Below are 21644 nucleotides of genomic sequence, written 5' to 3'. Positions count from 1 at the left end.
TGTCCCCCGTCCTTCCGGGTCTAGCGCTAACACGTGACGTCTGTGTGTCCCCCGTCCTTCCGGTGTCTAGTGCTAACATGTGTCTGTGTGTCCCCCGTCCTTCCGGTGTCTAGTGCTAACACGTGTCTGTGTGTCCCCGTCCTTCCGGTGTCTAGTGCTAACACGTGATGTCTGTGTGTCCCCCGTCCTTCCGGTGTCTAGTGCTAACACGTGTCTGTGTGTCCCTGTCCTTCCGGTGTCTAGTGCTAACACGTGTCTGTGTGTCCCCGTCCTTCCGGTGTCTAGTGCTAACACGTGACGTCTGTGTGTCCCCCGTCCTTCCGGTGTCTAGCGCTAACACGTGACGTCTGTGTGTCCCCGTCCTTCCGGTGTCTAGCGCTAACACGTGACGTCTGTGTGTCCCCGTCCTTCCGGTGTCTAGCGCTAACACGTGACGTCTGTGTGTCCCCCGTCCTTCCGGTGTCTAGTGCTAACACGTGACGTCTGTGTGTCCCCCGTCCTTCCGGTGTCTAGCGCTAACACGTGACCGTCTGTGTGTCCCCCGTCCTTCCGGTGTCTAGCGCTAACACGTGACGTCTGTGTGTCCCCGTCCTTCCGGTGTCTAGCGCTAACACGTGACGTCTGTGTGTCCCCCGTCCTTCCGGTGTCTAGTGCTAACACGTGACGTCTGTGTGTCCCCGTCCTTCCGGTGTCTAGTGCTAACACGTGACGTCTGTGTGTCCCCCGTCCTTCCGGTGTCTAGTGCTAACACGTGACCGTCTGTGTGTCCCCCGTCCTTCCGGTGTCTAGCGCTAACACGTGATGTCTGTGTGTCCCCGTCCTTCCGGTGTCTAGCGCTAACACGTGACGTCTGTGTGTCCCCCGTCCTTCCGGTGTCTAGTGCTAACACGTGACGTCTGTGTGTCCCCCGTCCTTCCGGTGTCTAGTGCTAACACGTGTCTGTGTGTCCCCCGTCCTTCCGGTGTCTAGTGCTAACACGTGACGTCTGTGTGTCCCCCGTCCTTCCGGTGTCTAGTACTAACACGTGACGTCTGTGTGTCCCCGTCCTTCCGGTGTCTAGCGCTAACACGTGACGTCTGTGTGTCCCCCGTCCTTCCGGTGTCTAGCGCTAACACGTGACGTCTGTGTGTCCCCTGTCCTTCCGGTGTCTAGTGCTAACACGTGACGTCTGTGTGTGTCCCCCGTCCTTCCGGTGTCTAGTGCTAACACGTGACGTCTGTGTGTCCCCCGTCCTTCCGGTGTCTAGCGCTAACACGTGACGTCTGTGTGTCCCCTGTCCTTCCGGTGTCTAGTGCTAACACGTGACGTCTGTGTGTGTCCCCCGTCCTTCCGGTGTCTAGTGCTAACACGTGACGTCTGTGTGTCCCCCGTCCTTCCGGTGTCTAGCGCTAACACGTGATGTCTGTGTGTCCCCCCTCCTTCCGGTGTCTAGTGCTAACACGTGTCTGTGTGTCCCCGTCCTTCCGGTGTCTAGCGCTAACACGTGACGTCTGTGTGTCCCCTGTCCCTCTGGTGTCTAGCGCTAACACGAGAGAGTTGCAGAAAGTCCACGGGAAATGCATGTCGAGAAGTCAACACCTGGATTCCAAGATCGTTTTTTTCACCAAAATAAACTTACCCTCTCACTCCATTTCCCACACGCTTTGTGAAGTAGCTGCCTATGGCTGTTTCTGGGTTTTCCCACTGACAAGTTTTCTGTTGAAGATGAAATCTCAAGTCATATTTGATTATCCCCCTCCCGGGCCTCACCTCCCACGTGGCTGTCCCAGCCCGCACCCGTGCAGCATCATCGTGGCGTGATCTGGGTTGGGGTCAGAACCACAGCTCCAGCCAGCACTGTGCATGGGGCCCTGCCTTCAGTCCGAAGGCAGGGACCTGGGCACCACTTGTATTGGGGCACAGCCCCCATGAGGACGGTGGGAGGCAGGGAGGTGCAGGGGGAGGACTGGGACCCTCAGCTGGTCCCACAGAGGCTCTGCAGAGCTGCCCACCAGGTAGAAGGTGGGGGGTCCTTTGTACCTTCGTGGAACTGTTATTCAAAGGGACTGTCCCAAGAGAGAAGGCTTCACCTGGAGGCCGAGAGAATGTTCTGGAAAGATAGGGCTGTGAGCTGATTCCCAGAGACTGGGAGGTCCCCTGAATGGACACTGAAGCAGCGTCCATTGCACCTGCGCTGTGTCCACTTTGCCTGCCCCACAGTCCCCCCCAGCTCTGATCTTGTGTTCCTGTCACCCTGAGTCCATCACCCCCTGTTAACCCAGGCTCCCAGTGACTTCACACCTCGAGATCGTAAACTCTGAGCATCGTAAGATATGTTGCGAGTCTTGTCCGTTTCATCCTCCTGAAGAAGTCTCTTCTGGAACCTTCCAAGGCATCCCAGTCCTCCCCCAGCGTGCACACCTGTCCTGTCGGGACCCCTTTTGTAGGAGAGTTCCCGAGAAAACTCCACCGCTTGCACGGTTTTGGGTGTGTTCACAGCCCTGTGGTTGTCGCCACTGTGTCACTTCAGAGAAAGCCACGTCCCCGGGTGGGCTCACCACCACCCCACCCACCCCACCCTGCAGCCCCTGCAGGCTGCACTCTCTCTCTGCATGGGCCGGCCTCTCTGGGAAGTTCCTATAAAAGGAGTTACAGGATCTGTGCCCCTGAGGCCAGCTTCCCTCGCTGGGCATAGTGCTCTCCTCATGCATCCGTGCGACAGCAGGTGTCAGTATCCAGGCTCTCCACTGGCCAGCAGTGTCCCCTCATGGGGATATGTCACGGTCGTTTGTCCATGTGTCAGCCCAGGGACACGTCCTAGCTATCATGAATACCTCTGCTATTAATACTCCATTAATACAGGTTCTGTGTAGACAGATGCCACCTTTGTTCAAGCGGATGTACCTAGAAGTGGAATTGCAGGGTTGTATGGAGATTCTGTTTTTAATGAATGTTTTCAGGAATTATCCAGTGTTTTCCAAAGAGCCTGTCCCGCCAGCACCCCATGGAGTTCGGTTTCTCTACGTCCTCACCAGTATTGTTGTCTCTGTCTTCTCATGACAGCCGTCCTAGTGGCTTCTCCCTGTGGACTTACTTGCATTTCCCTGGCAGCTTCTCCTCTGGTTAGTGGCCACTTGGGTGTCCCTCCAAACCCTTTGCCCATTTAAGAAATCGAGTTGTGTTTTAATGTTGAGTCTTATGAGTTCTTTATAATTCTGGTTACAAGTCCTTTATCTAGTGTATATTTGTACAAAGATCTTGCCCCATTCTGAGCTGTCTTCAGTGGAGTACTGTGGTGAAATACAGTTTTTCTGTTCTCATGCTTTTAATGTCTTAGCATCTAAGAAACAGTTGCAAACCTAAGATCATGAAGATTTGCGCTGACATGTTCTAAGAATGTCATGGTCTTGGTTCTTATATTTAGGCTGATCCATTCTGAGTGGGGGTATTTTGTCTATAGCGTGAGGTAGGGGACATTCTTTTGCATAGGTTAACTTGTTGCAGACTGCTCTTTTTTTGTTTTTTAAAGATTTATTAATTTGAAAGTCAGAGTTACAGGGAGAGAGGGAGAGAGGTCTTCCAACCACTGGTTCATTCCCAAAGTGGCTGCAATGGCCAGGGCTGGGGGCCAGGGGCTTCTTCTGGGTCCCCCACGTGAGTGGCAGGGGCCCAGGCGCTTGGGCCATCTTCCACTGCTTTTCCCGGGTCATTAGCAGGGAGCTCACTTGGATGTGGAGAAAATAGGACACGGACCAGTGCCCCTTTGGGATGCTGGTGTCATGGGCGGCAGATTTACTTGCTAGGCCACAATGCCAGCCCCAAGATCAGTCTTTCTGTACTGAAATTGTCTTGTCATAAAGGTAGGGATTCATTTCTGCACTTCCAGTTCTTTTCCCCTGGTCTCTGTTCTAGCCTAATATAACGCCACACAGACTGTGATTTTGTAGTTAGTTTTAAATCAAGAGGTGTGAGCCGCCTCATTTTGTTTTTCTCTTTCACGGTTGTATGGGCAACTCTTGGTCCCTTGCATATCCCTATGAATTTTAAGGTCAGCTTGGCAATTTCTGTCTGGCATTTTCGTTAGGATTATGTCTAATGTGTATATCAGTTTGGGAACTTGGCCAGCCTGACCTCAAATATTCAAGTGCATGAGTATGGAATCCCTTCCTTTCATTTAAATCTTCCTGAATTTCTTTCAAACCACATTTTATAGTTTCAACATAGAAATCTTTTGTTAAATTTATTTGTATATATTTCATTATTTTTGATTATATTATAAATGGAATTGTTTTAATTTCATTTTTAGATTATTGATAGTGAATGGACATATAATTGATTTTTGCCTATTGATCTCATATCATTATTTCACATATTTCTTGGAACATAAATTTGGATTTTATAGACATAAGCGCTTATGTGAAAATGCAAGTCTTAGGCCGGCGCCACGGCTCACTAGGCTAATCCTCCGCCTTGCGGCACCGGCACACCGGGTTCTAGTCCCGGTGGGGGCACCGATCCTGTCCCGGTTGCCCCTCTTCCAGGCCAGCTCTCTGCTGTGGCCAGGGAGTGCAGTGGAGGATGGCCCAAGTGCTTGGGTCCTGCACCCCATGGGAGACCAGGATAAGCACCTGGCTCCTGCCATCGGATCAGCGCGGTGCGCCGGCCACAGCGCGCTACCGCGGCGGCCATTGGAGGGTGAACCAACGGCAAAAGGAAGACCTTTCTCTCTGTCTCTCTCTCTCACTGTCCACTCTGCCTGTCAAAAAAAAAAGAAAAAAAGAAAATGCAAGTCTTCTTTTTTTTAGTTTTATTTATTTATTTGAAAGAGTTACACAGAGAGAGAAGGAGAGACAGAGAGAGAGGTCTTCCATCCGCTGGTTCACTCCTCAGTTGGCTCCACCTGCTGGAGCTACTCTGATCCAAAGCCAGGAGCCAGGAGCTTCCTTCAGGTCTCCCACGTGGGTGCAGAGGCCCCAGGACTTGGGCCATCCTCCACTGCTTTCCCAGGCCACAGCAGGGAGCTGGATGGGAAGAGGAGCAGCCGGGACTCGAACCAGCGCCCATATGGGATGCTGGCGCTTCAGGCGGTGGCTTTACCCGCTACGCCACAGCACCGGCCCCAAATGCAGGTCTGAAAAGTCTTTTTCATTCTGGACCTGTTTGTTTTTCCTGCCCCCCTTGTGCTGGGTACAAGTCTTTTATGTTTCTGTAAAAATCAGCCTTTGCCCCCTCTTCATTCCTGGATTTCAGATTTTCGAGTCTGTTTTCTTGTATTCATGACCAGTCGATCCAGCAGGGGTGAGGGACGGACGGCTGATATACGGCCTGGAAATCGTTCTGTCCGGCCCTCCACAGCAGCCGGGGGCAGGGCTGAATGATCAGTGAGTACAGAGCAGGCTGTGTTTGGGTGCATGATCTGCCCGTGGTGTTAGAAACACCCAAACGGGCCTTGGCAGTTCGTCCGTCTTGTTGGTCTTTTCAAATAACCAACTTTTGGTTTCGTTGGTTTTCTGTGTTCTCTGTCTATTCTCTACTTATTTCCAGCTTGCTTTTTGTTTTTCTGTTGGCTTTGGGTTTAGGTGACTGTTTATCCAGTATTTAAAATTTATGTATTTGAGAGGCAGAGAGAAGAAGGATAGATCAGGCGTCCGCTAGTTCATTCCCCAAGTGGGGGGAAGCCAGGAGCCAGGAGCTCCAGCCAGGCCTCCCGCGTGGGTGGCAGGGGCCCTCACTGCCTGTGGGGTGCATTAGCAGGAAGCTAGAATTGGGCACGGAGGCCTGGCTCCCACCCCAGCGCTCTGAGAAGGGGTGTGGACATCCCGAGCGGTATCTTTGTGGCTGCCCCGACGCCTGCCCCGGCACCTGTGTTCACACTAAGAAGTAGTCCCATGCTCCCAGCCCGCGCTGGCTCCCCTTCCCCAAAACAGGGCTGCTTGGAAGACAGGACACACCGTGGCTCCTCCTGTGCCGGAGGTCTGAGCTGATGGCAATTCCAGGAGGTGCTGTAGGCCCATGGCCTCACTGAGCACCCGTGCAGGGGGTCCGTCCCCCTCTGCCCACCAGGGGGACTCAGGGCAGAGAAAGGTGGAGAAAGCCCCCCATGCCCCTCCCCTCCATGCTGTCTTACACCACGCCCCTCCCCCAACCATGCTCCCCCTGCCCCCCAGTGCACCCCCTTCAGCCCTATGCTCCCTTCCCCCACATCCCCCATCATCCACTGTGCATTGGCGCCGAGGCTGGGGAGTTCTGGAGGTGTAGCATTCTCTGGGGCTCTGTCCCTGCGGGTGGGCAGCCTCTCCTGTCCTCAGGTGGGCAAAGGCAGGAGCACCGCACAGGCCACCGAGGTGGAGGCTCAGGAGGAGGAGCTCAGGACCACCCTCGGGCTGTTCACGTGCAGCCCACGGGAGACTGCGGAGCAGCCTCATGCCCGGCCTCCTCCCCTGCACCCTCTCAGGGTGCCCGCACTGTGACAAAGACAGCGCTACACCGCCACCCCACTGGAGTCAGGGGTCTGTGGAGAGAGAGCCAGGCCTTTGTCTTCCACAGCTGCCTCGCACCTGCCGAGTGCCTGGAGCCCTTCAGAGAGCCCGGAGCTGGGAACAGAGGGGCTGGGGCCTTGGCAGGTGCAGTGAGAAGCCATCAGTAGGCTAGAGCCTGCCCCGGTCACTTTGTCCTGCTGGGACTGTGAAGCCTGGAACTGACTCGGTGTGGGGTGATCTCCAGAGAGCCTTCCGTCCTGTTGCTGTTTCATTTTCATCCACAGTCACCTCTTCTTGTGGGGTGCTGAGACAGAGCCCAGAGCACAGGGGAGGGTTCACCATTGCCTAGGGTCCTCACTGTTTCCTGGTAGCCCTTCATAGTGGCTTAGGAGCCACAGGAAGTTCATTGCTGTGACAGGCAGGCCGGCCGGCAGCCACACCCGGGAAAGTAGGATGTGCCGTGTGGTCCAGTGATCTGCGTCTTAGACAGAGACGGGCCCCGGAGTTGGTCTCTGCTGAGCAAACATTGCTCTCGTGTCCAAAAACAGTTAAAGAACAAACAAATCAGTGTGCACTTGGCTCGCCTTTCCCCTTGGCGTGGAAGTGCAATGCATCTTGCTTAAAAATTGCTCTGCCTTACTTCAGAGGTGGCTACGTTGCTCTGAAGCTGTGATTAATTTAGCATTCGTGCCAGCTCTGCCTGAAGTGATAAAACCCAGAGGAAGACAGAGGCAGGGGAATGTGCCCAGCAGGGGGAGGGGAGGGGGAAGAAGGCCAGAAGGAGGCCAGTGTTCACTTGTCTCCCTTCCGTTGTGTGTTCACTTGTCTCCCTTCCGTCGTGCCCTCGTGGGTTTATTGGGCAGTTGCCGTGTGCCTGGCTCTGTGCAGGCAAGTGAGTGAGCAGGTGAATGCTGCAAGAGAGGGTGTGGTGGTGGAATTGGGACCCTCCGAAGGTGACCTGGTGACAGAAGCAGAGAATTGAGGGCCAGCCAGCTGAGGGAAAGGCAGGTGGGCTGCACAGAGGAAGCACCTGTGGGAGATGGGCGTGGATGGTGGGAAGAGAGACCATAAAGATAGGCGAGGCTCTTGAAAGCTGTGTCGTGCCTAAGGTGGTGGGAAAAGCCACTTAACTGTCTCATAACTGACGAATTATTGCAGGAAACAGCGGTAATTTCAAAGAGCATGTTGGTGATAGAACATGGATTTCTGTGTCGCTAAAAACCACAGAATGGGGCCTGCATTGAGGCTCAGCAGGTTAAGCCGCCACCTGGGACGCCAGCATGCTGCATGAGCACCAGTTGGAGTCTTGTCTGTTCTGCTTCCGTTCCAGCTCCCAGCTAATGCAGCTGGGAAAGCAGCAGATGATGGACCAAGGGCTTGGGCTCCTGCCACCCATGTGGGAGACCCAGGTGGAGTTCTAGGCTCCTGGTTCAGCCTGGCCCATCTCTGGGAATTTGGGGAGTCAACCAGCAGATGGAAGATCTCCCTGTCTCTCTCTCTCTGTAACTCTGCCTTTCAAATAAATAAATCTTTTTTTTTTGGAACCATAAATTCTTTTTTTTTTTATTATTTGACAGGTAGAGTTAGACAGTGAGAGAGACAGAGAGAAAGGTCTTCCTTCCATTGGTTCACCCCCCAAATGGCCACTACAGTGGCGCTGCACCGATCCGAAGCCAGGAGCCAGGTGCTTCCTCCTGGTCTCCTGTGCGGGTGCAGGGGCCCAAGCACATGGGCCTTCCTCCACTGCCTTCCTGGGCCACAGCAGAGAGCTGGACTGGAAGAGGAGCAGCCAGGACTAGAACCGGTGCCCATATGTGATGCTGGCGCCACAGGCGGAGAATTAACCAAGTAAGCCACGGCGCCGGCCCTCAAATAAATAAATCTTAAAAAAGCGGGGGTGGGATGGTCTTCCTGGGTCCTTCTGTGAAGTTTTCTTGGTATCAAAGCCCTGCTGTGTGACAGGAGGTGAGGATGCAGCCCCCCCCCGCCCCAGCCCCTCACCGGTGCAGAGAGCCACTTCCAAGAGGTGTTTGACCATGAGTTGTCCAGAACGGGCCTATCCAGAGAGGCAGAGGGAGGCGCTGAGCAGGCTGCAGCCTTGTGAGTTCAGCAAGTTCACCAAATCGTACACGCCGGCTGGAGTGGTTCACGTTGCATTGCATGAACTGTATCTCTGAGAAATAGGGGCTGGGTGTCACTCAGACCTCATGGCCGTTTCTTCTCCCCACAGCAAAGGGCGACCGCAAGTGTGAGCTGAACTGCCAGGCCATCGGCTACCGCTTCTACGTCCGGCAAGCAGAGAAGGTCATCGATGGCACCCCCTGCGACCAGCACGGCACGGCCATCTGCGTGTCTGGGCAGTGCAAGGTAGGCACCCAGGCTAGGCCCAGGTGGACTCTGGGAGTCTGGGCTGTGACGCTGGCTCTGCTCTCCTAGGTAGGAGCCCGGGCTGGGCCCAGGTGGACTCTGGGAGTCTGGGCTGTGACGCTGGCTCTGCCGTCCTAGGTAGGAGCCCGGGCTGGGCCCAGGTGGACTCTGGGGGTCTGGGCTGTGATGCTGGCTCTGCTCTCCTGGGTAGGAGCCCGGGCTGGGCCCAGGTGGACTCTGGGAGTCTGGGCTGTGACGCTGGCTCTACTCTACTGGGTAGGAGCCCGGGCTGGGCCCAGGTGGACTCTGGGAGTCTGGGCTGTGACGCTGGCTCTGCCGTCCTGGGTAGGAGCCCGGGCTGGGCCCAGGTGGACTCTGGGAGTCTGGGCTGTGACGCTGGCTCTGCTCTCCTAGGTAGGAGCCCGGGCTGGGCCCAGGTGGACTCTGAGGGTCTGGGCTGTGACGCTGGCTCTGCTCTCCTAGGTAGGAGCCCGGGCTGGGCCCAGGTGAATTCTGGGAGTCTGGGCTGTGACGCTGGCTCTGCTCTCCTAGGTAGGAGCCCGGGCTGGGCCCAGGTGGACTCTGGGAGTCTGGGCTGTGACGCTGGCTCTGCCGTCCTAGGTAGGAGCCCTGGCTGGGCCCAGGTGGACTCTGGGAGTCTGGGCTTTGACGCTGGCTCTGCTCTCCTAGGTAGGAGCCCGGGCTGGGCCCAGGTGGACTCTGAGGGTCTGGGCTGTGACGCTGGCTCTGCTCTCCTAGGTAGGAGCCCGGGCTGGGCCCAGGTGAATTCTGGGAGTCTGGGCTGTGACGCTGGCTCTGCCGTCCTAGGTAGGAGCACAGACTGGGCCCAGGTGGACTCTGGGAGTCTGGGCTGTGACGCTGGCTCTGCTCTCCTAGGTAGGAGCCCGGGCTGGGCCCAGGTGGACTCTGGGAGTCTTGTCTGTGACGCTGGCTCTGCTCTCCTAGGTAGGAGCCCGGGCTGGGCCCAGGTGGACTCTGGGAGTCTGGGCTGTGACGCTGGCTCTGCTCTCCTAGGTAGGAGCCCGGGCTGGGCCCAGGTGGACTCTGGGAGTCTGGGCTGTGACGCTGGCTCTGCCGTCCGAGGTAGGAGCCCAGGCTGGGCCCAGGTGGACTCTGGGAGTCTGGGCTGTGACGCTGGCTCTGCTCTCCTAGGTAGGAGCCCGGGCTGGGCCCAGGTGGACTCTGGGGGTCTGGGCTGTGACGCTGGCTCTGCTCTCCTAGGTAGGAGCCCGGGCTGGGCCCAGGTGGACTCTGGGAGTCTGGGCTGTGACGCTGGCTCTGCTCTCCTAGGTAGGAGCCCGGGCTGGGCCCAGGTGGGCTCTGGGAGTCTGGGCTGTGACGCTGGCTCTGCTCTCCTAGGTAGGAGCCCGGGCTGGGCCCAGGTGGACTCTGGGGGTCTGGGCTGTTACGCTGGCTCTGCCGTCCTGGGTAGGCGCCCGGCCTGGGCCCAGGTGGACTCTGGGGGTCTGGGCTGTGACGCTGGCTCTGCTCTCCTAGGTAGGAGCCCGGGCTGGGCCCAGGTGGGCTCTGGGAGTCTGGGCTTTGACGCTGGCTCTGCTCTCCTAGGTAGGAGCCCGGGCTGGGCCCAGGTAGACTCTGGGAGTCTGGGCTGTGACGCTGGCTCTGCCGTCCTGGATAGGCGCCCGGCCTAGGCCCAGGTGGACTCTGGGGGTCTGGGCTGTGACGCTGGCTTTGCTCTCCTAGGTAGGAGCCCGGGCTGGGCCCAGGTGAATTCTGGGAGTCTGGGCTGTGACGCTGGCACTGCTGTCCTAGGTAGGAGCCCGGGCTGGGCCCAGGTGGACTCTGGGAGTCTGGGCTGTGACGCTGGCTCTGCTCTCCTAGGTAGGAGCCCGGGCTGGGCCCAGGTGGACTCTGGGAGTCTGGGCTGTGATGCTGGCACTGCTGTCCTAGGTAGGAGCCCGGGCTGGGCCCAGGTGGACTCTGGGAGTCTGGGCTGTGACGCTGGCTCTGCTCTCCTAGGTAGGAGCCCGGGCTGGGCTCAGGTGAATTCTGGGAGTCTGGGCTGTGACGCTGGCTCTGCTCTCCTAGGTAGGAGCCCGGGCTGGGCCCAGGTGGACTCTGGGAGTCTGGGCTGTGACGCTGGCTCTGCCGTCCTAGGTAGGAGCCTGGGCTGGGCCCAGGTGGACTCTGGGAGTCTGGGCTGTGACGCTGGCTCTGCTCTCCTAGGTAGGAGCCCGGGCTGGGCCCAGGTGGACTCTGGGGGTCTGGGCTGTGACGCTGGCTCTGCTCTCCTAGGTAGGAGCCCGGGCTGGGCCCAGGTGGACTCTGGGAGTCTGGGCTGTGACGCTGGCTCTGCTCTCCTAGGTAGGAGCCCGGGCTGGTCCCAGGTGGACTCTGGGGGTCTGGGCTGTGACACTGGCTCTGCCGTCCTAGGTAGGAGCCCGGGCTGGGCCCAGGTGGGCTCTGGGAGTCTGGGCTGTGACGCTGGCTCTGCTCTCCTAGGAGGAGCCCGGGCTGGGCCCAGGTGGACTCTGGGAGTCTGGGCTGTGACGCTGGCTCTGCTTTCCTAGGTAGGAGCCCGGGCTGGGCCCAGGTGGACTCTGGGAGTCTGGGCTGTGACGCTGGCTCTGCCGTCCTAGGTAGGAGCCCGGGCTGGGCCCAGGTGGACTCTGGGAGTCTGGGCTGTGACGCTGGCTCTGCTCTCCTAGGTAGGAGCCCGGGCTGGGCCCAGGTGGACTCTGGGAGTCTGGGCTTTGACGCTGGCTCTGCTGTCCTAGGTAAGAGCCCGGGCTGGGCCCAGGTGGACTCTGGGAGTCTGGGCTGTGACGCTGGCTCTGCTCTCCTAGGTAGGAGCCCGGGCTGGGCCCAGGTGGACTCTGGGAGTCTGGGCTGTGACGCTGGCTCTGCTCTCCTAGGTAGGAGCCCGGGCTGGGCCCAGGTGGACTCTGGGAGTCTGGGCTGTGACGCTGGCTCTGCTCTCCTAGGTAGGAGCCCGGGCTGGGCCCAGGTGGACTCTGGGAGTCTGGGCTGTGACGCTGGCTCTGCTCTCCTAGGTAGGAGCCCGGGCTGGGCCCAGGTGGACTCTGGGAGTCTGGGCTGTGACGCTGGCTCTGCTCTCCTAGGTAGGAGCCCAGGCTGGGCCCAGGTGGACTCTGGGGGTCTGGGCTGTAACACTGGCTCTGCTGTCCTAGGTAGGAGCCCGGGCTGGGCCCAGGTGGACTCTGGGAGTCTGGGCTGTGACGCTGGCTCTGCTCTCCTAGGTAGGAGCCCGGGCTGGGCCCAGGTGGACTCTGGGAGTCTGGGCTGTGACGCTGGCTCTGCTCTCCTAGGTAGGAGCCCTGGCTGGGCCCAGGTGGACTCTGGGAGTCTGGGCTGTGACGCTGGCTCTGCCGTCCTAGGTAGGAGCCCGGGCTGGGCCCAGGTGGACTCTGGGAGTCTGGGCTGTGACGCTGGCTCTGCTCTCCTAGGTAGGAGCCCGGGCTGGGCCCAGGTGGGCTCTGGGAGTCTGGGCTGTGACGCTGGCTCTGCTCTCCTAGGTAGGAGCCCGGGCTGGGCCCAGGTGGACTCTGGGAGTCTGGGCTGTGACGCTGGCTCTGCTCTCCTAGGTAGGAGCCCGGGCTGGGCCCAGGTGGACTCTGGGAGTCTGGGCTGTGACGCTGGCTCTGCCGTCCTAGGTAGGAGCCCGGTCTGGGCCCAGGTGGACTCTGGGGGTCTGGGCTGTGATGCTGGCTCTGCCGTCCTAGGTAGGAGCCTCTCCTGCCTTCACTTGATCTTTGGGTATCACCACATCCTGCTCCGGCCCTGCAGCTCTTAGGTGGTCTGTGTTGACTTCCCAAGGTCGGGCGTGGGGCTCCGTCCTTGCCTGCGAGGTGAGGGTTAATGGACAGGGCCCTGCTGGCTGAGCCGTCGAGGGGCGGGATGGGCGGCACTGAAGGGTGTGGAGCGTCTTAGCCGGAGGAACACAGCTCGGTGCCTTTTATACCAAGGTTGCGCTTCCCACGGGGAGCGATTCTGTGGCTCAGCCTCCGTGGCCTAAGCCTCCTGTCAGGTGCTCTGCAGCCCCTGGGATGCTCAACCTGGGCAGAAAATCGCCCTTCAGTTAAAAAACAAAAAACAAACAAACAGAACCCGGCATTTCAGATGGGGTGGTGCAACCCACAGCCTCGCTCGTTTGTGTCAGAGTGCCTGCCTGTTTGCCTTGGGACACGGTGTGGGCGGGGAGCCCGGCTGCGTTCTGTCACGATCGGCTTCCGAGCTGGCAGCATCATCGGCTGTACTGCCTGAGAGTGGCCGGGCGCCTGGGCGTGTGAGCACCCCTTCCCCCGCCGTTCTGAAGGAGGAGGTCCCCCACAGGACATGGAGCACCTGCCAGAACAGGATGGACACGGTCAGGTTTCCAGGGACAGTTAGCAAGGGAGGACGGCCCTGAGCGGCCAGAGCCCATGGTCTCATTTCCCCAGTGCAGGTGCATGCCACAGGCACGTGAGCCAGTGCGAGGGTCGAAAACACAGCCCTGAAGCCCGCCACCCGGTGCGGTGCCTTGTGGTCGGTGACTCTGCGGAGGTCGCTAGCACTCTCCATGAGCCTGCAAATCTCAAGAGCGTAGGAGCCGGAGACTCACACTTCTCACCGTCAGCCAGGGCCCCGTAGGGGTGCCTGCAGCATCTGCTGGGGCTCCGCTGCCTGTGTGTGTACTCTGTGCCCCAGGGCTCGCCGTGCAAAGGAGCCTTTGCATTTGGTTTGCGTTCATTTGTCAATGGAGCATTGACTGGATTTGTGAGAGTCACGTTGTCTTTCTCGCCAGGGTTCTTGCTGTGTCGTGAGTCCAGGGGATGCCGACTCGGGTCTGGGGGTGCCTGAGATCTGTGCTTCTGACCTGACGCTGCTGGTCCCCACATCACATGTTGAGTAGCAAGGCTTTGAGGGGCGATTCAATTAGGAGACAGTGAGCACACGCGGGGAAGGAGCTGCAGAAGGAAAACGAGATGTGGGCTGGTTCCCAGGGAGGCATGTTTTCTTAGCGTCACACACAATGTTTCTTTATCTTTTAATTGATTTATTTATTTGGAAGGCAGAGCCACAGAGGGAGAAAAAGATCCTCTATTCTCTGGTTCACTCCCCAAACAGCCCCGATGACTGGAGCTGAGCCCATCCAAAGCCAGGAGCCAGAAGCTTCTTCCAGGTCTCCCACGTGGGTGCAAGGGTCCAAGCACCTGGGCCATCCACCACTGCTTTCCCAAGTGCACCAACAGGGAGCTGGATTGGAAGTGGAGCAGCCAGGACTAGAACCGGTGCCCATAGCAGCCGCCTCACCCGCTAAGCCACAGCGCTAGCCCCTCACACAGAGTTGCAGGGCCGTGGCATGAAGGGCAGATGACTCTGCTGCAGGACACAGGTCCCGATACCTGACTGACACACGTCATCCACACCGCAGGGCCAGGTGTTTGCAGATAATGCTGCCCAGAGGCTGAGGTTGGCAGTTGCAGGGTGTGAGGGCTCCACAGGGCCCCGGTGTCACAGGGCCCCTGCGCTTACTCCCTGGTCCCCAGTGCTCCACTGCACCCATTGGCCCACCTGGCCCCGCCCCGCCCTCTGCATGGATTTGTTCCCCAGTGGTGGAGTTCAGCTTACTTTGCAGCTTTCGAGGGTCACATGTCCTGCCCTGATGATTAGCTGATAACTCTGTGGCCAGCTTGGGGCCCGGCAGAGCCGCCTCTCCCTGGGGTGTGCGTCTACCTGACACAAAGCAGCCAGCCCTGCAGCAGAAGTCCCTGAGCGGCGACAGGCACAAAGTAAGAACGTGCTAGAAGCCCTCAGAAGGGTAGCCAGGAGGAGCTGGTGCTCCCCAGCAGCAAGCCCAGGAGGAAGCCCCAGGCCCAAGCAGGGCAGGCCTGGCCACTCTACCCAGAGAGCCTGTGTCTGCCTGGTGGCTGCAGCTCCCCTGTGCCCCAGACCCAGGAGCTGGGAGGGGCAGGCAGAGGGCAGACTCCCCAGGTCAGGCTCTGTGGAGGTGGGGGCCAGAGAGAGTGGGGTCCGTCTCCCTTCCTTCCGTGCTGGGTGATTCGTGGTCTTCACAGGGCCTGAGGGGTCCCCCAGGGCGGCTCCAGAGCACAGACCGCACGCTGCTGGCCGTGCGGGGAGAGCGCGAGTAGAGCTTGCTGGCACCTGCACAGCATCTGGAGCCCACAGCTTCCCCCGCTGCCTCTGGCGTCCAGTGGGGAGTGTGGCCCACGTCCCTCCTCGTGACCGGCTGTGCACGGAGCGGGATGGTGCTTAGGAGCTGGCTAACAGCACAGCCCTCGGTCCCGTCCTGAGGCACCAATGACTGTGCCATGATCTGTGTTTCCTTTGCTCTCGGCTTTGCGGTGCTGTGGTAAAAATTCTAAATCTTCAGTTTGGCGTGGATGGATGCATTTTGCTCACAACTTAATCAAAACGGCGACAGACTTGACTTTGAAGGAATATTGGCCATTTGAACAAACAGGGTGATGGGGCAAACAGCCTAAACTCAGGGGCCGGCACGTGGCATAGCAGGTAAAGCCTCTGCCTGCAGTGCCAGCATCCCATGTGGGCGCCGGTTCGAGTCCCCACTGCTCCACTTCCAATTCAGCTCCTTGCTAAGGTGCCTGGGAAAGCAGCAGAGGACAGCCCACGTGCTTGGGCCCCTGCACCCACGTGGGAGACCCAGAACCTGGCTCCTGGCTTTGGTATGACCCAGCCCTGGCCATCAAAGCCATTAGGGGAGTGAAGCAGCTGATGAAAGACCTCTCTCTATATATATATAGCTCTTTCATAAGAATAAATATTAAAACAACAACTCAGCTCCCAGAGACCATGCCTTCAGAAATGCCAGGTTTCCAGCCATGGAGATGCTGGCAGTCAGAACCCCTCAACCCCTCCCTCCGCTGCTGGGCCTCTCCCATGGCCCCACCCCACCCTGCCAGGGACAACACTTGGCTTCTCTGAGCCATATCCTCGGGCAGAGCCGTGCACAGTTGATGACTGACAGCAAGGCTTCTGCTTCCCATGTTCAGTGGAGCTGTGGGCAGATGGGTCACCCCCTGGGCCGAGCATCACGCGCGTATTGGTGGAAGTGGGTCCGTTCTTCCAGCACGTCCCCTTGCTGTTGACACGCAGGTGGCAAATCATGCACACGGCTCTCGGCCCTGTCCCCTCCCTCCCCGCATCCAGAGAAGCTTCCTCTTTGGGTCCCTACACAGCTCTGCAGACCGGATGCTCAGCTGGCTCAACTATGCTGGGAAACCATTGTTCCCGAGCGCAGGCCTGTGTGGCTGTGCCCAGTGTCCGCCCACGGCCGGCAGTGCTGCATGAACACGCGTGTACCTGGCTGTCCTCCAGTCCCTACGCCTGCCAGCTGCACAGGAGGTGGCGTGTTGCACAGCTCCCACTGTGTGCCCGTGTCTGGTTGGTTTCCACTTGTGTTTCTCTGACTTGCAGCGAGGCTGCACAGCTCCTGACGGGTTGGGAGCAGGGTCAGGGCAGTGAGGGCCATGGGTGCAGAATTTAAAGAGGCGTTCCTTCCCTTCTCAGGCCTCCTTAAATTCCGAGTCTCTCCTGCCCTCCCCCGAGCCTGCAGGGTGGCCCCGGGGCACTTGTGCGGAGGCATCCTGGTCCTGTCAGATCCCGTGTTTTCCTACCTTGCGAGATTGCTCAGGATCAAGGTGCAGGATTCTGTGTTTTGTGTGTTGGCTTAGTTTTCTGGGGTCAGGAAGACTTGGGACTTCCGCCCGTGTTCCTGGGGATTTTGTTCATTTTTGCTGATGTTTAAAACTGTGGACACGATCAGCTTAGCGGTGTTCCCTTTGTCGATTCTGGATTTTGCTTGGTGGAAATGCCTTCTCCGATTCGGAGTCATGAAAGAATGCGATTCCGGTCAGTCCTGTGTGGTTCTCCGTGTTGACGTTTTACTTGTTTCCCTTCCTCCACTCGGAGTGTACCCCAGTGTGTCTGATGAGGCATGGGTTTTATAAGATTTATTTTGGTTTATTTGAGAGGTGGAGTGACACAGAGAGAGGGAGAGAGGGAGAGAGGGAGAGGGAGAGAATCAGATCTTCCACCCTCTGGTTCACTCCCAGGTGGTCGCAGCAGCCAGGCTGGGCCAGGCTGAAGCCAGCAGCCTGGAACCCCATCTGGGGCTCCCACGTGGGCGGCAGGTGCTTGCTTTCTCAGGAAGCTGAACCAGAGCTTTCAGCAGCACTCTGCTATGGGAAGCCGGCATCCCAGGTGGTGGCCTAGCCCGCTGCGCCGTGCCGGCCTCCAAGGCCTGGATCTGATTTCGCCTTTCCTCAGGGGGCGTCTGGTGGTGTCTCGAGCATAGCTGAGCGTGTACACCGAGTGCTGCTCCACTCTGTCGTAGGGGGACACACACCCCGAGACAGCAGTGATGGCAGCCTCCCTCCTGCGTGGGTGCAGGGGGGCCGTCCTCTGCTGCTTCCCCGGGCACCCTAGCGGGGAGCTGGTTTGGAAGAGGAGCAGCTGGGACCGGACCAGCGCCCATATGGGCTGTCGGCACTGCAGGCTGCGGCCTCACCCCCTGTGCCACTGCACCGGCCCCCGGCATTGAGGTCTTAATAGTGAGAAGGTTTCGTCCCAGACTCAGAATGGGAGGATTTGATGGGAAAAGCAAAACGATGACGCTGCCCCCTGTGACAACCCAGGCCTCCAGCTGCCGTCCCCGGCACTGCTGCTTCCTTTTGTTTCACATCAGGTTTCTAGACGCTCATCAGCCTGTCCCCTGATGAACTGAACTTGGCCCGGGCGTTTTCACAATTCCCTGTGATGTCTGGACCCACCGTCCTAACCGATCCCCACAGGTGCCATGGGCAGAGGTCGCCTTCTTGGTCACTCTCAGCCCCAAGGGGCGAGGGCTCTCTGTGGTTTCATCGCCAGGTAAAGAGGTTGTGACTCCGGAGAGCAGACTCTGCCCCCCCAGCCACCCCCGGTGCAGCTCAGGGTGCGTCTGTCTCCTGCAGGGCAGTGACAGCACCAGCAGGTGGCGCCAGCTCCCAGCAGCCTGACCTGAATACTTTGGGCACACAGTGGGGCTTCAAGCAGGTTGTGTAGCAGTGTCAAGTACCTGTGAGACTCAGTACTTGTACTGTAGGTTGTGTAGCAGTGTCAAGTACCTGTGAGACTCAGTACTTGTCTCACTGGTTGTGTAGCACAGCGTCAGGTACCCATGAGACACAGTACTTAGTTTGTGTAGCACAGTGTCAGGTACCCATGAGACACAGTACTTAGTTTGTGTAGCACAGTGTCAAGTACCTGTGAGACTCAGTACTTGTCTTACTGGTTGTGTAGCACAGCGTCAGGTACCCATGAGACACAGTACTTAGTTTGTGTAGCACAGTGTCAGGTACCCATGAGACACAGTACTTAGTTTGTGTAGCACAGTGTCAAGTACCTGTGAGACTCAGTACTTGTCTTACTGGTTGTGTAGCACAGCGTCAGGTACCCATGAGACACAGTACTTAGTTTGTGTAGCGCAGTGTCAGGTACCTGTGAGACTCAGTACTTAGTTTGTGTAGCACAGTGTCAAGTACCTGTGAGACTCAGTACTTGTCTCACAGGTTGTCTAGCACTGTGTAAAGTACCCGTGAGACTCAGTACTTGTCCTGCAGGTTGGGTAGCACAGTGTGAAGTACCTGTAACACTCAGTACTTGTATCACAAGTTGTGTAGCACAGTGTCAGGTACCTGTGAGACTCAGTACTTGTACTGCAGGTTGGGTAGCAGTGTCAGGTACCCCTGAGACTCAGTACTTGTCTCACAGGTTGTATAGTACTGTGTCAGGTACCCATGAGACTCAGTACTTGTCCTGCAGGTTGGGTAGCACAGTGTCAGGTACCCCTGAGACTCAGTACTTAGTTTGTGTAGCACAGTGTCAAGTACCTTTGAGACTCAGTACTTGTCTTAAAGGTTGGATAGCACAGTGTCAAGTACCCATGAGACTCAGTACTTGTCTCACAGGTTGTGTAGCACAGTGTCAGGTACCCGTGAGACTCAGTACTTGTCTCACAGGTTGTCTAGCACTGTGTAAAGTACCCGTGAGACTCAGTACTTGTCCTGCAGGTTGGGTAGCACAGTGTGAAGTACCTGTAACACTCAGTACTTGTCCTGCAGGTTGTGTAGCACAGTGTCAGGTACCTGTGAGACTCAGTACTTGTCTTACTGGTTGTCTAGCACAGCGTCAGGTACCCATGAGACACAGTACTTAGTTTGTGTAGCACAGTGTCAAGTACCTGTGAGACTCAGTACTTGTCTTACAGGTTGTGTAGCACAGTGTCAAGTACCTGTGAGACTCAGTACTTGTCTTACTGGTTGTCTAGCACAGTGTCAGGTACCCATGAGACACAGTACTTAGTTTGTGTAGCACAGTGTCAAGTACCTGTGAGACTCAGTACTTGTCTTACAGGTTGTGTAGCACAGTGTCAAGTACCTGTGAGACTCAGTACTTGTCTTACTGGTTGTCTAGCACAGTGTCAGGTACCCATGAGACACAGTACTTAGTTTGTGTAGCAGTGTCAAGTACCTGTGAGACTCAGTACTTGTCTCACAGGTTGTGTAGTACTGTGTCAGGTACCCATGAGACTCAGTACTTGTCCTGCAGGTTGGGTAGCACAGTGTGAAGTACCTGTAACACTCAGTACTTGTCCTGCAGGTTGTGTAGCACAGTGTCAGGTACCTGTGAGACTCAGTACTTGTCTTACTGGTTGTCTAGCACAGTGTCAGGTACCCATGAGACACAGTACTTAGTTTGTGTAGCACAGTGTCAAGTACCTGTGAGACTCAGTACTTGTCTTACTGGTTGTGTAGCACAGCGTCAGGTACCCATGAGACTCAGTACTTAGTTTGTGTAGCACAGTGTCAAGTACCTGTGAGACTCAGTACTTGTCTTGCTGGTTGCGTCGCGTGGCATCAAGTGCCCAGATTTCGTATTCTTGCTGAGTCTTCAGGAGGGCCAGCACTGGGCGATGGTGACACCTAGTGTTGGGCACTGGAATTGCATGCCCTCTCTGGCTCAGACTAAAGGAAGTTGAGTGGAAGTAAGGTAAGGGCAGGTTGCCCGGGAAGGTGACCCCTGCTTGAGGACATGGACTGCAGCCACAGCGCTGGGCGGTGCGAACGGTGACGTGGAGAAAGCTGCCGTTCACGGTCAGCTCAAACCCGCGCTCCTCGGGCTCCTGCGATCCAGGCGTGGCGTAAGGGCACCTGCCAGGCTCTGTGAGCAGGTGCTGTGATTTCTCTGCTGCGGGTCACAGGTGCTGAGTCCGCTGGGAGGGCTCCACGAGAGCCACGCGAGACGTGGTTTGCGTGGAAGTCTGGCAGCAGGTGTCAGCTCTGCCTTCCTGGGGACAGCTCTTCTGTCCCTGAGAGGTGACCGATCGTGGTCCCTGCTGGCTCCTGCATTCTTCAGAGGTGTGTTGGCCTTTTGTGTTTCTTCTGAGCTCCCTTCCCTGGGCTGTGCAGAAGCCTCTGAGTTTGATGCAGTCTCCTTTGTCTGGTTCTGCGATGCCTGTCCAGAGGAATTGCTGTGGGCTGGGATAGAGTTCAGGTTCTCGCCTTTGGCTTGGAGAAGTATCCTAAGTACAGGACAAATGGGACATGCAGTGTGATAAGGTTTATTTAGAAAGTGAGGGGAAGCCACAGGAACATGAGCTTTCTTCAGGGAGAGTGGACCAGGAAGGGGAAAGACGGACCTCTGTGCCAGTCCTTCCTTGGTCTGCGAAGGGAGAGAGAGAGAGCGAGTGAGCAAGCAAGCTAGCAAGCAAAGGTGCCCTCCCTTCACCAAGCTTCTTATCTGCTTCCAAAAGGGGAGTGGCTACATAGTCTGATTGACAGGGGGGCTGATAGGATTGCATGGGGGCAGTTGGAGGTGTGCCCTTGATTTCTCCCACACTGGAATGAGCTCAGCCTGTGAAAGAGACACGTGTGCCCCCATTGTCCATCTCACCTCCGTTCACTGCAGCCAGGATACGGCGTCAACCTAGCTGTCCATCGGCACACCTGGAATATTACTCAGCCGTTAGAGAATTAAGCTAGAACGGGCAGCTGGACACAGAGCGGCAGAGCCTCTGGATCTCTCTCATTTGTGGAAATGCAATCTGGACACAGACTGGAGACTTCCAGAGGCTGGGAGGGGGATGCAGGGAGGCTGGGCCTTGTACTCGTCCCCTGTACCACACGTGTGCCATTGCTGTTCATCTGAAGTTGTGTTTCCAGAGATGGGGGTGCTGGGGCAGGCGTGGGGTACAGAGAGCTAGGCTTCTGCCTGGGGCACCAGCATCCCCGTCAGAGCGCCCGGGCTCCAGCATCCCCGTCAGAGAGCCCGGGCACCAGCATCCCCGTCAGAGTACCCAGAACACCAGCATCCCCATCAGAGCACCCGGGCTCCAGCATCCCACATCAGAGCACCCGGGCTCCAGCATCCCACATCAGAGCGCCTGGGCTCCAGCATCCCCGTCAGAGCACCCAGAACACCAGCATCCCACATCAGAGCGCCTGGGCTCCAGCATCCCCGTCAGAGCACCCAGGCACCAGCATCCCCGTCAGAGCACCCGGGCTCCAGCATCCCCGTCAGAGCGCCCGGGCACCAGCATCCCCGTCAGAGCGCCCGGGCTCCAGCATCCCCGTCAGAGAGCCCGGGCTCCAGCATCCCCGTCAGAGCACCCAGGGCACCAGCATACCCGTCAGAGCGCCCGGGCTCCAGCATCCCCGTCAGAGAGCCCGGGCTCCAGCATCCCCGTCAGAGAGCCCGGGCTCCAGCATCCCACATCAGAGCGCCTGGGCACCAACATCCCCATCAGAGAGCCCGAGC

The 21644-nt window shown here is 57.8% G+C and overlaps 1 protein-coding gene across 3 annotated transcripts in view; it reads left to right on the top strand.

Annotated features, from left to right (window-relative positions):
• Positions 1-21644, top strand: part of THSD4 (thrombospondin type 1 domain containing 4) — a 409353-nt gene that overhangs the window by 212268 nt on the left and 175441 nt on the right. For all 3 annotated transcript variants that reach the window (XM_062206542.1, XM_062206540.1, XM_062206539.1), the window contains exon 7: positions 8689-8825. In XM_062206542.1, the coding sequence (XP_062062526.1) occupies positions 8689-8825 (137 nt within the window). The remainder of the gene's footprint in view (positions 1-8688; positions 8826-21644) is intronic.

The sequence above is a fragment of the Lepus europaeus genome, chromosome 11, assembly GCF_033115175.1.
Source record: "Lepus europaeus isolate LE1 chromosome 11, mLepTim1.pri, whole genome shotgun sequence".
Taxonomy (NCBI): Eukaryota; Metazoa; Chordata; class Mammalia; order Lagomorpha; family Leporidae; genus Lepus; species Lepus europaeus.
Note: the sequence above shows the minus strand (reverse complement) of the source record. Positions and strands in the feature narration are given on the sequence as shown.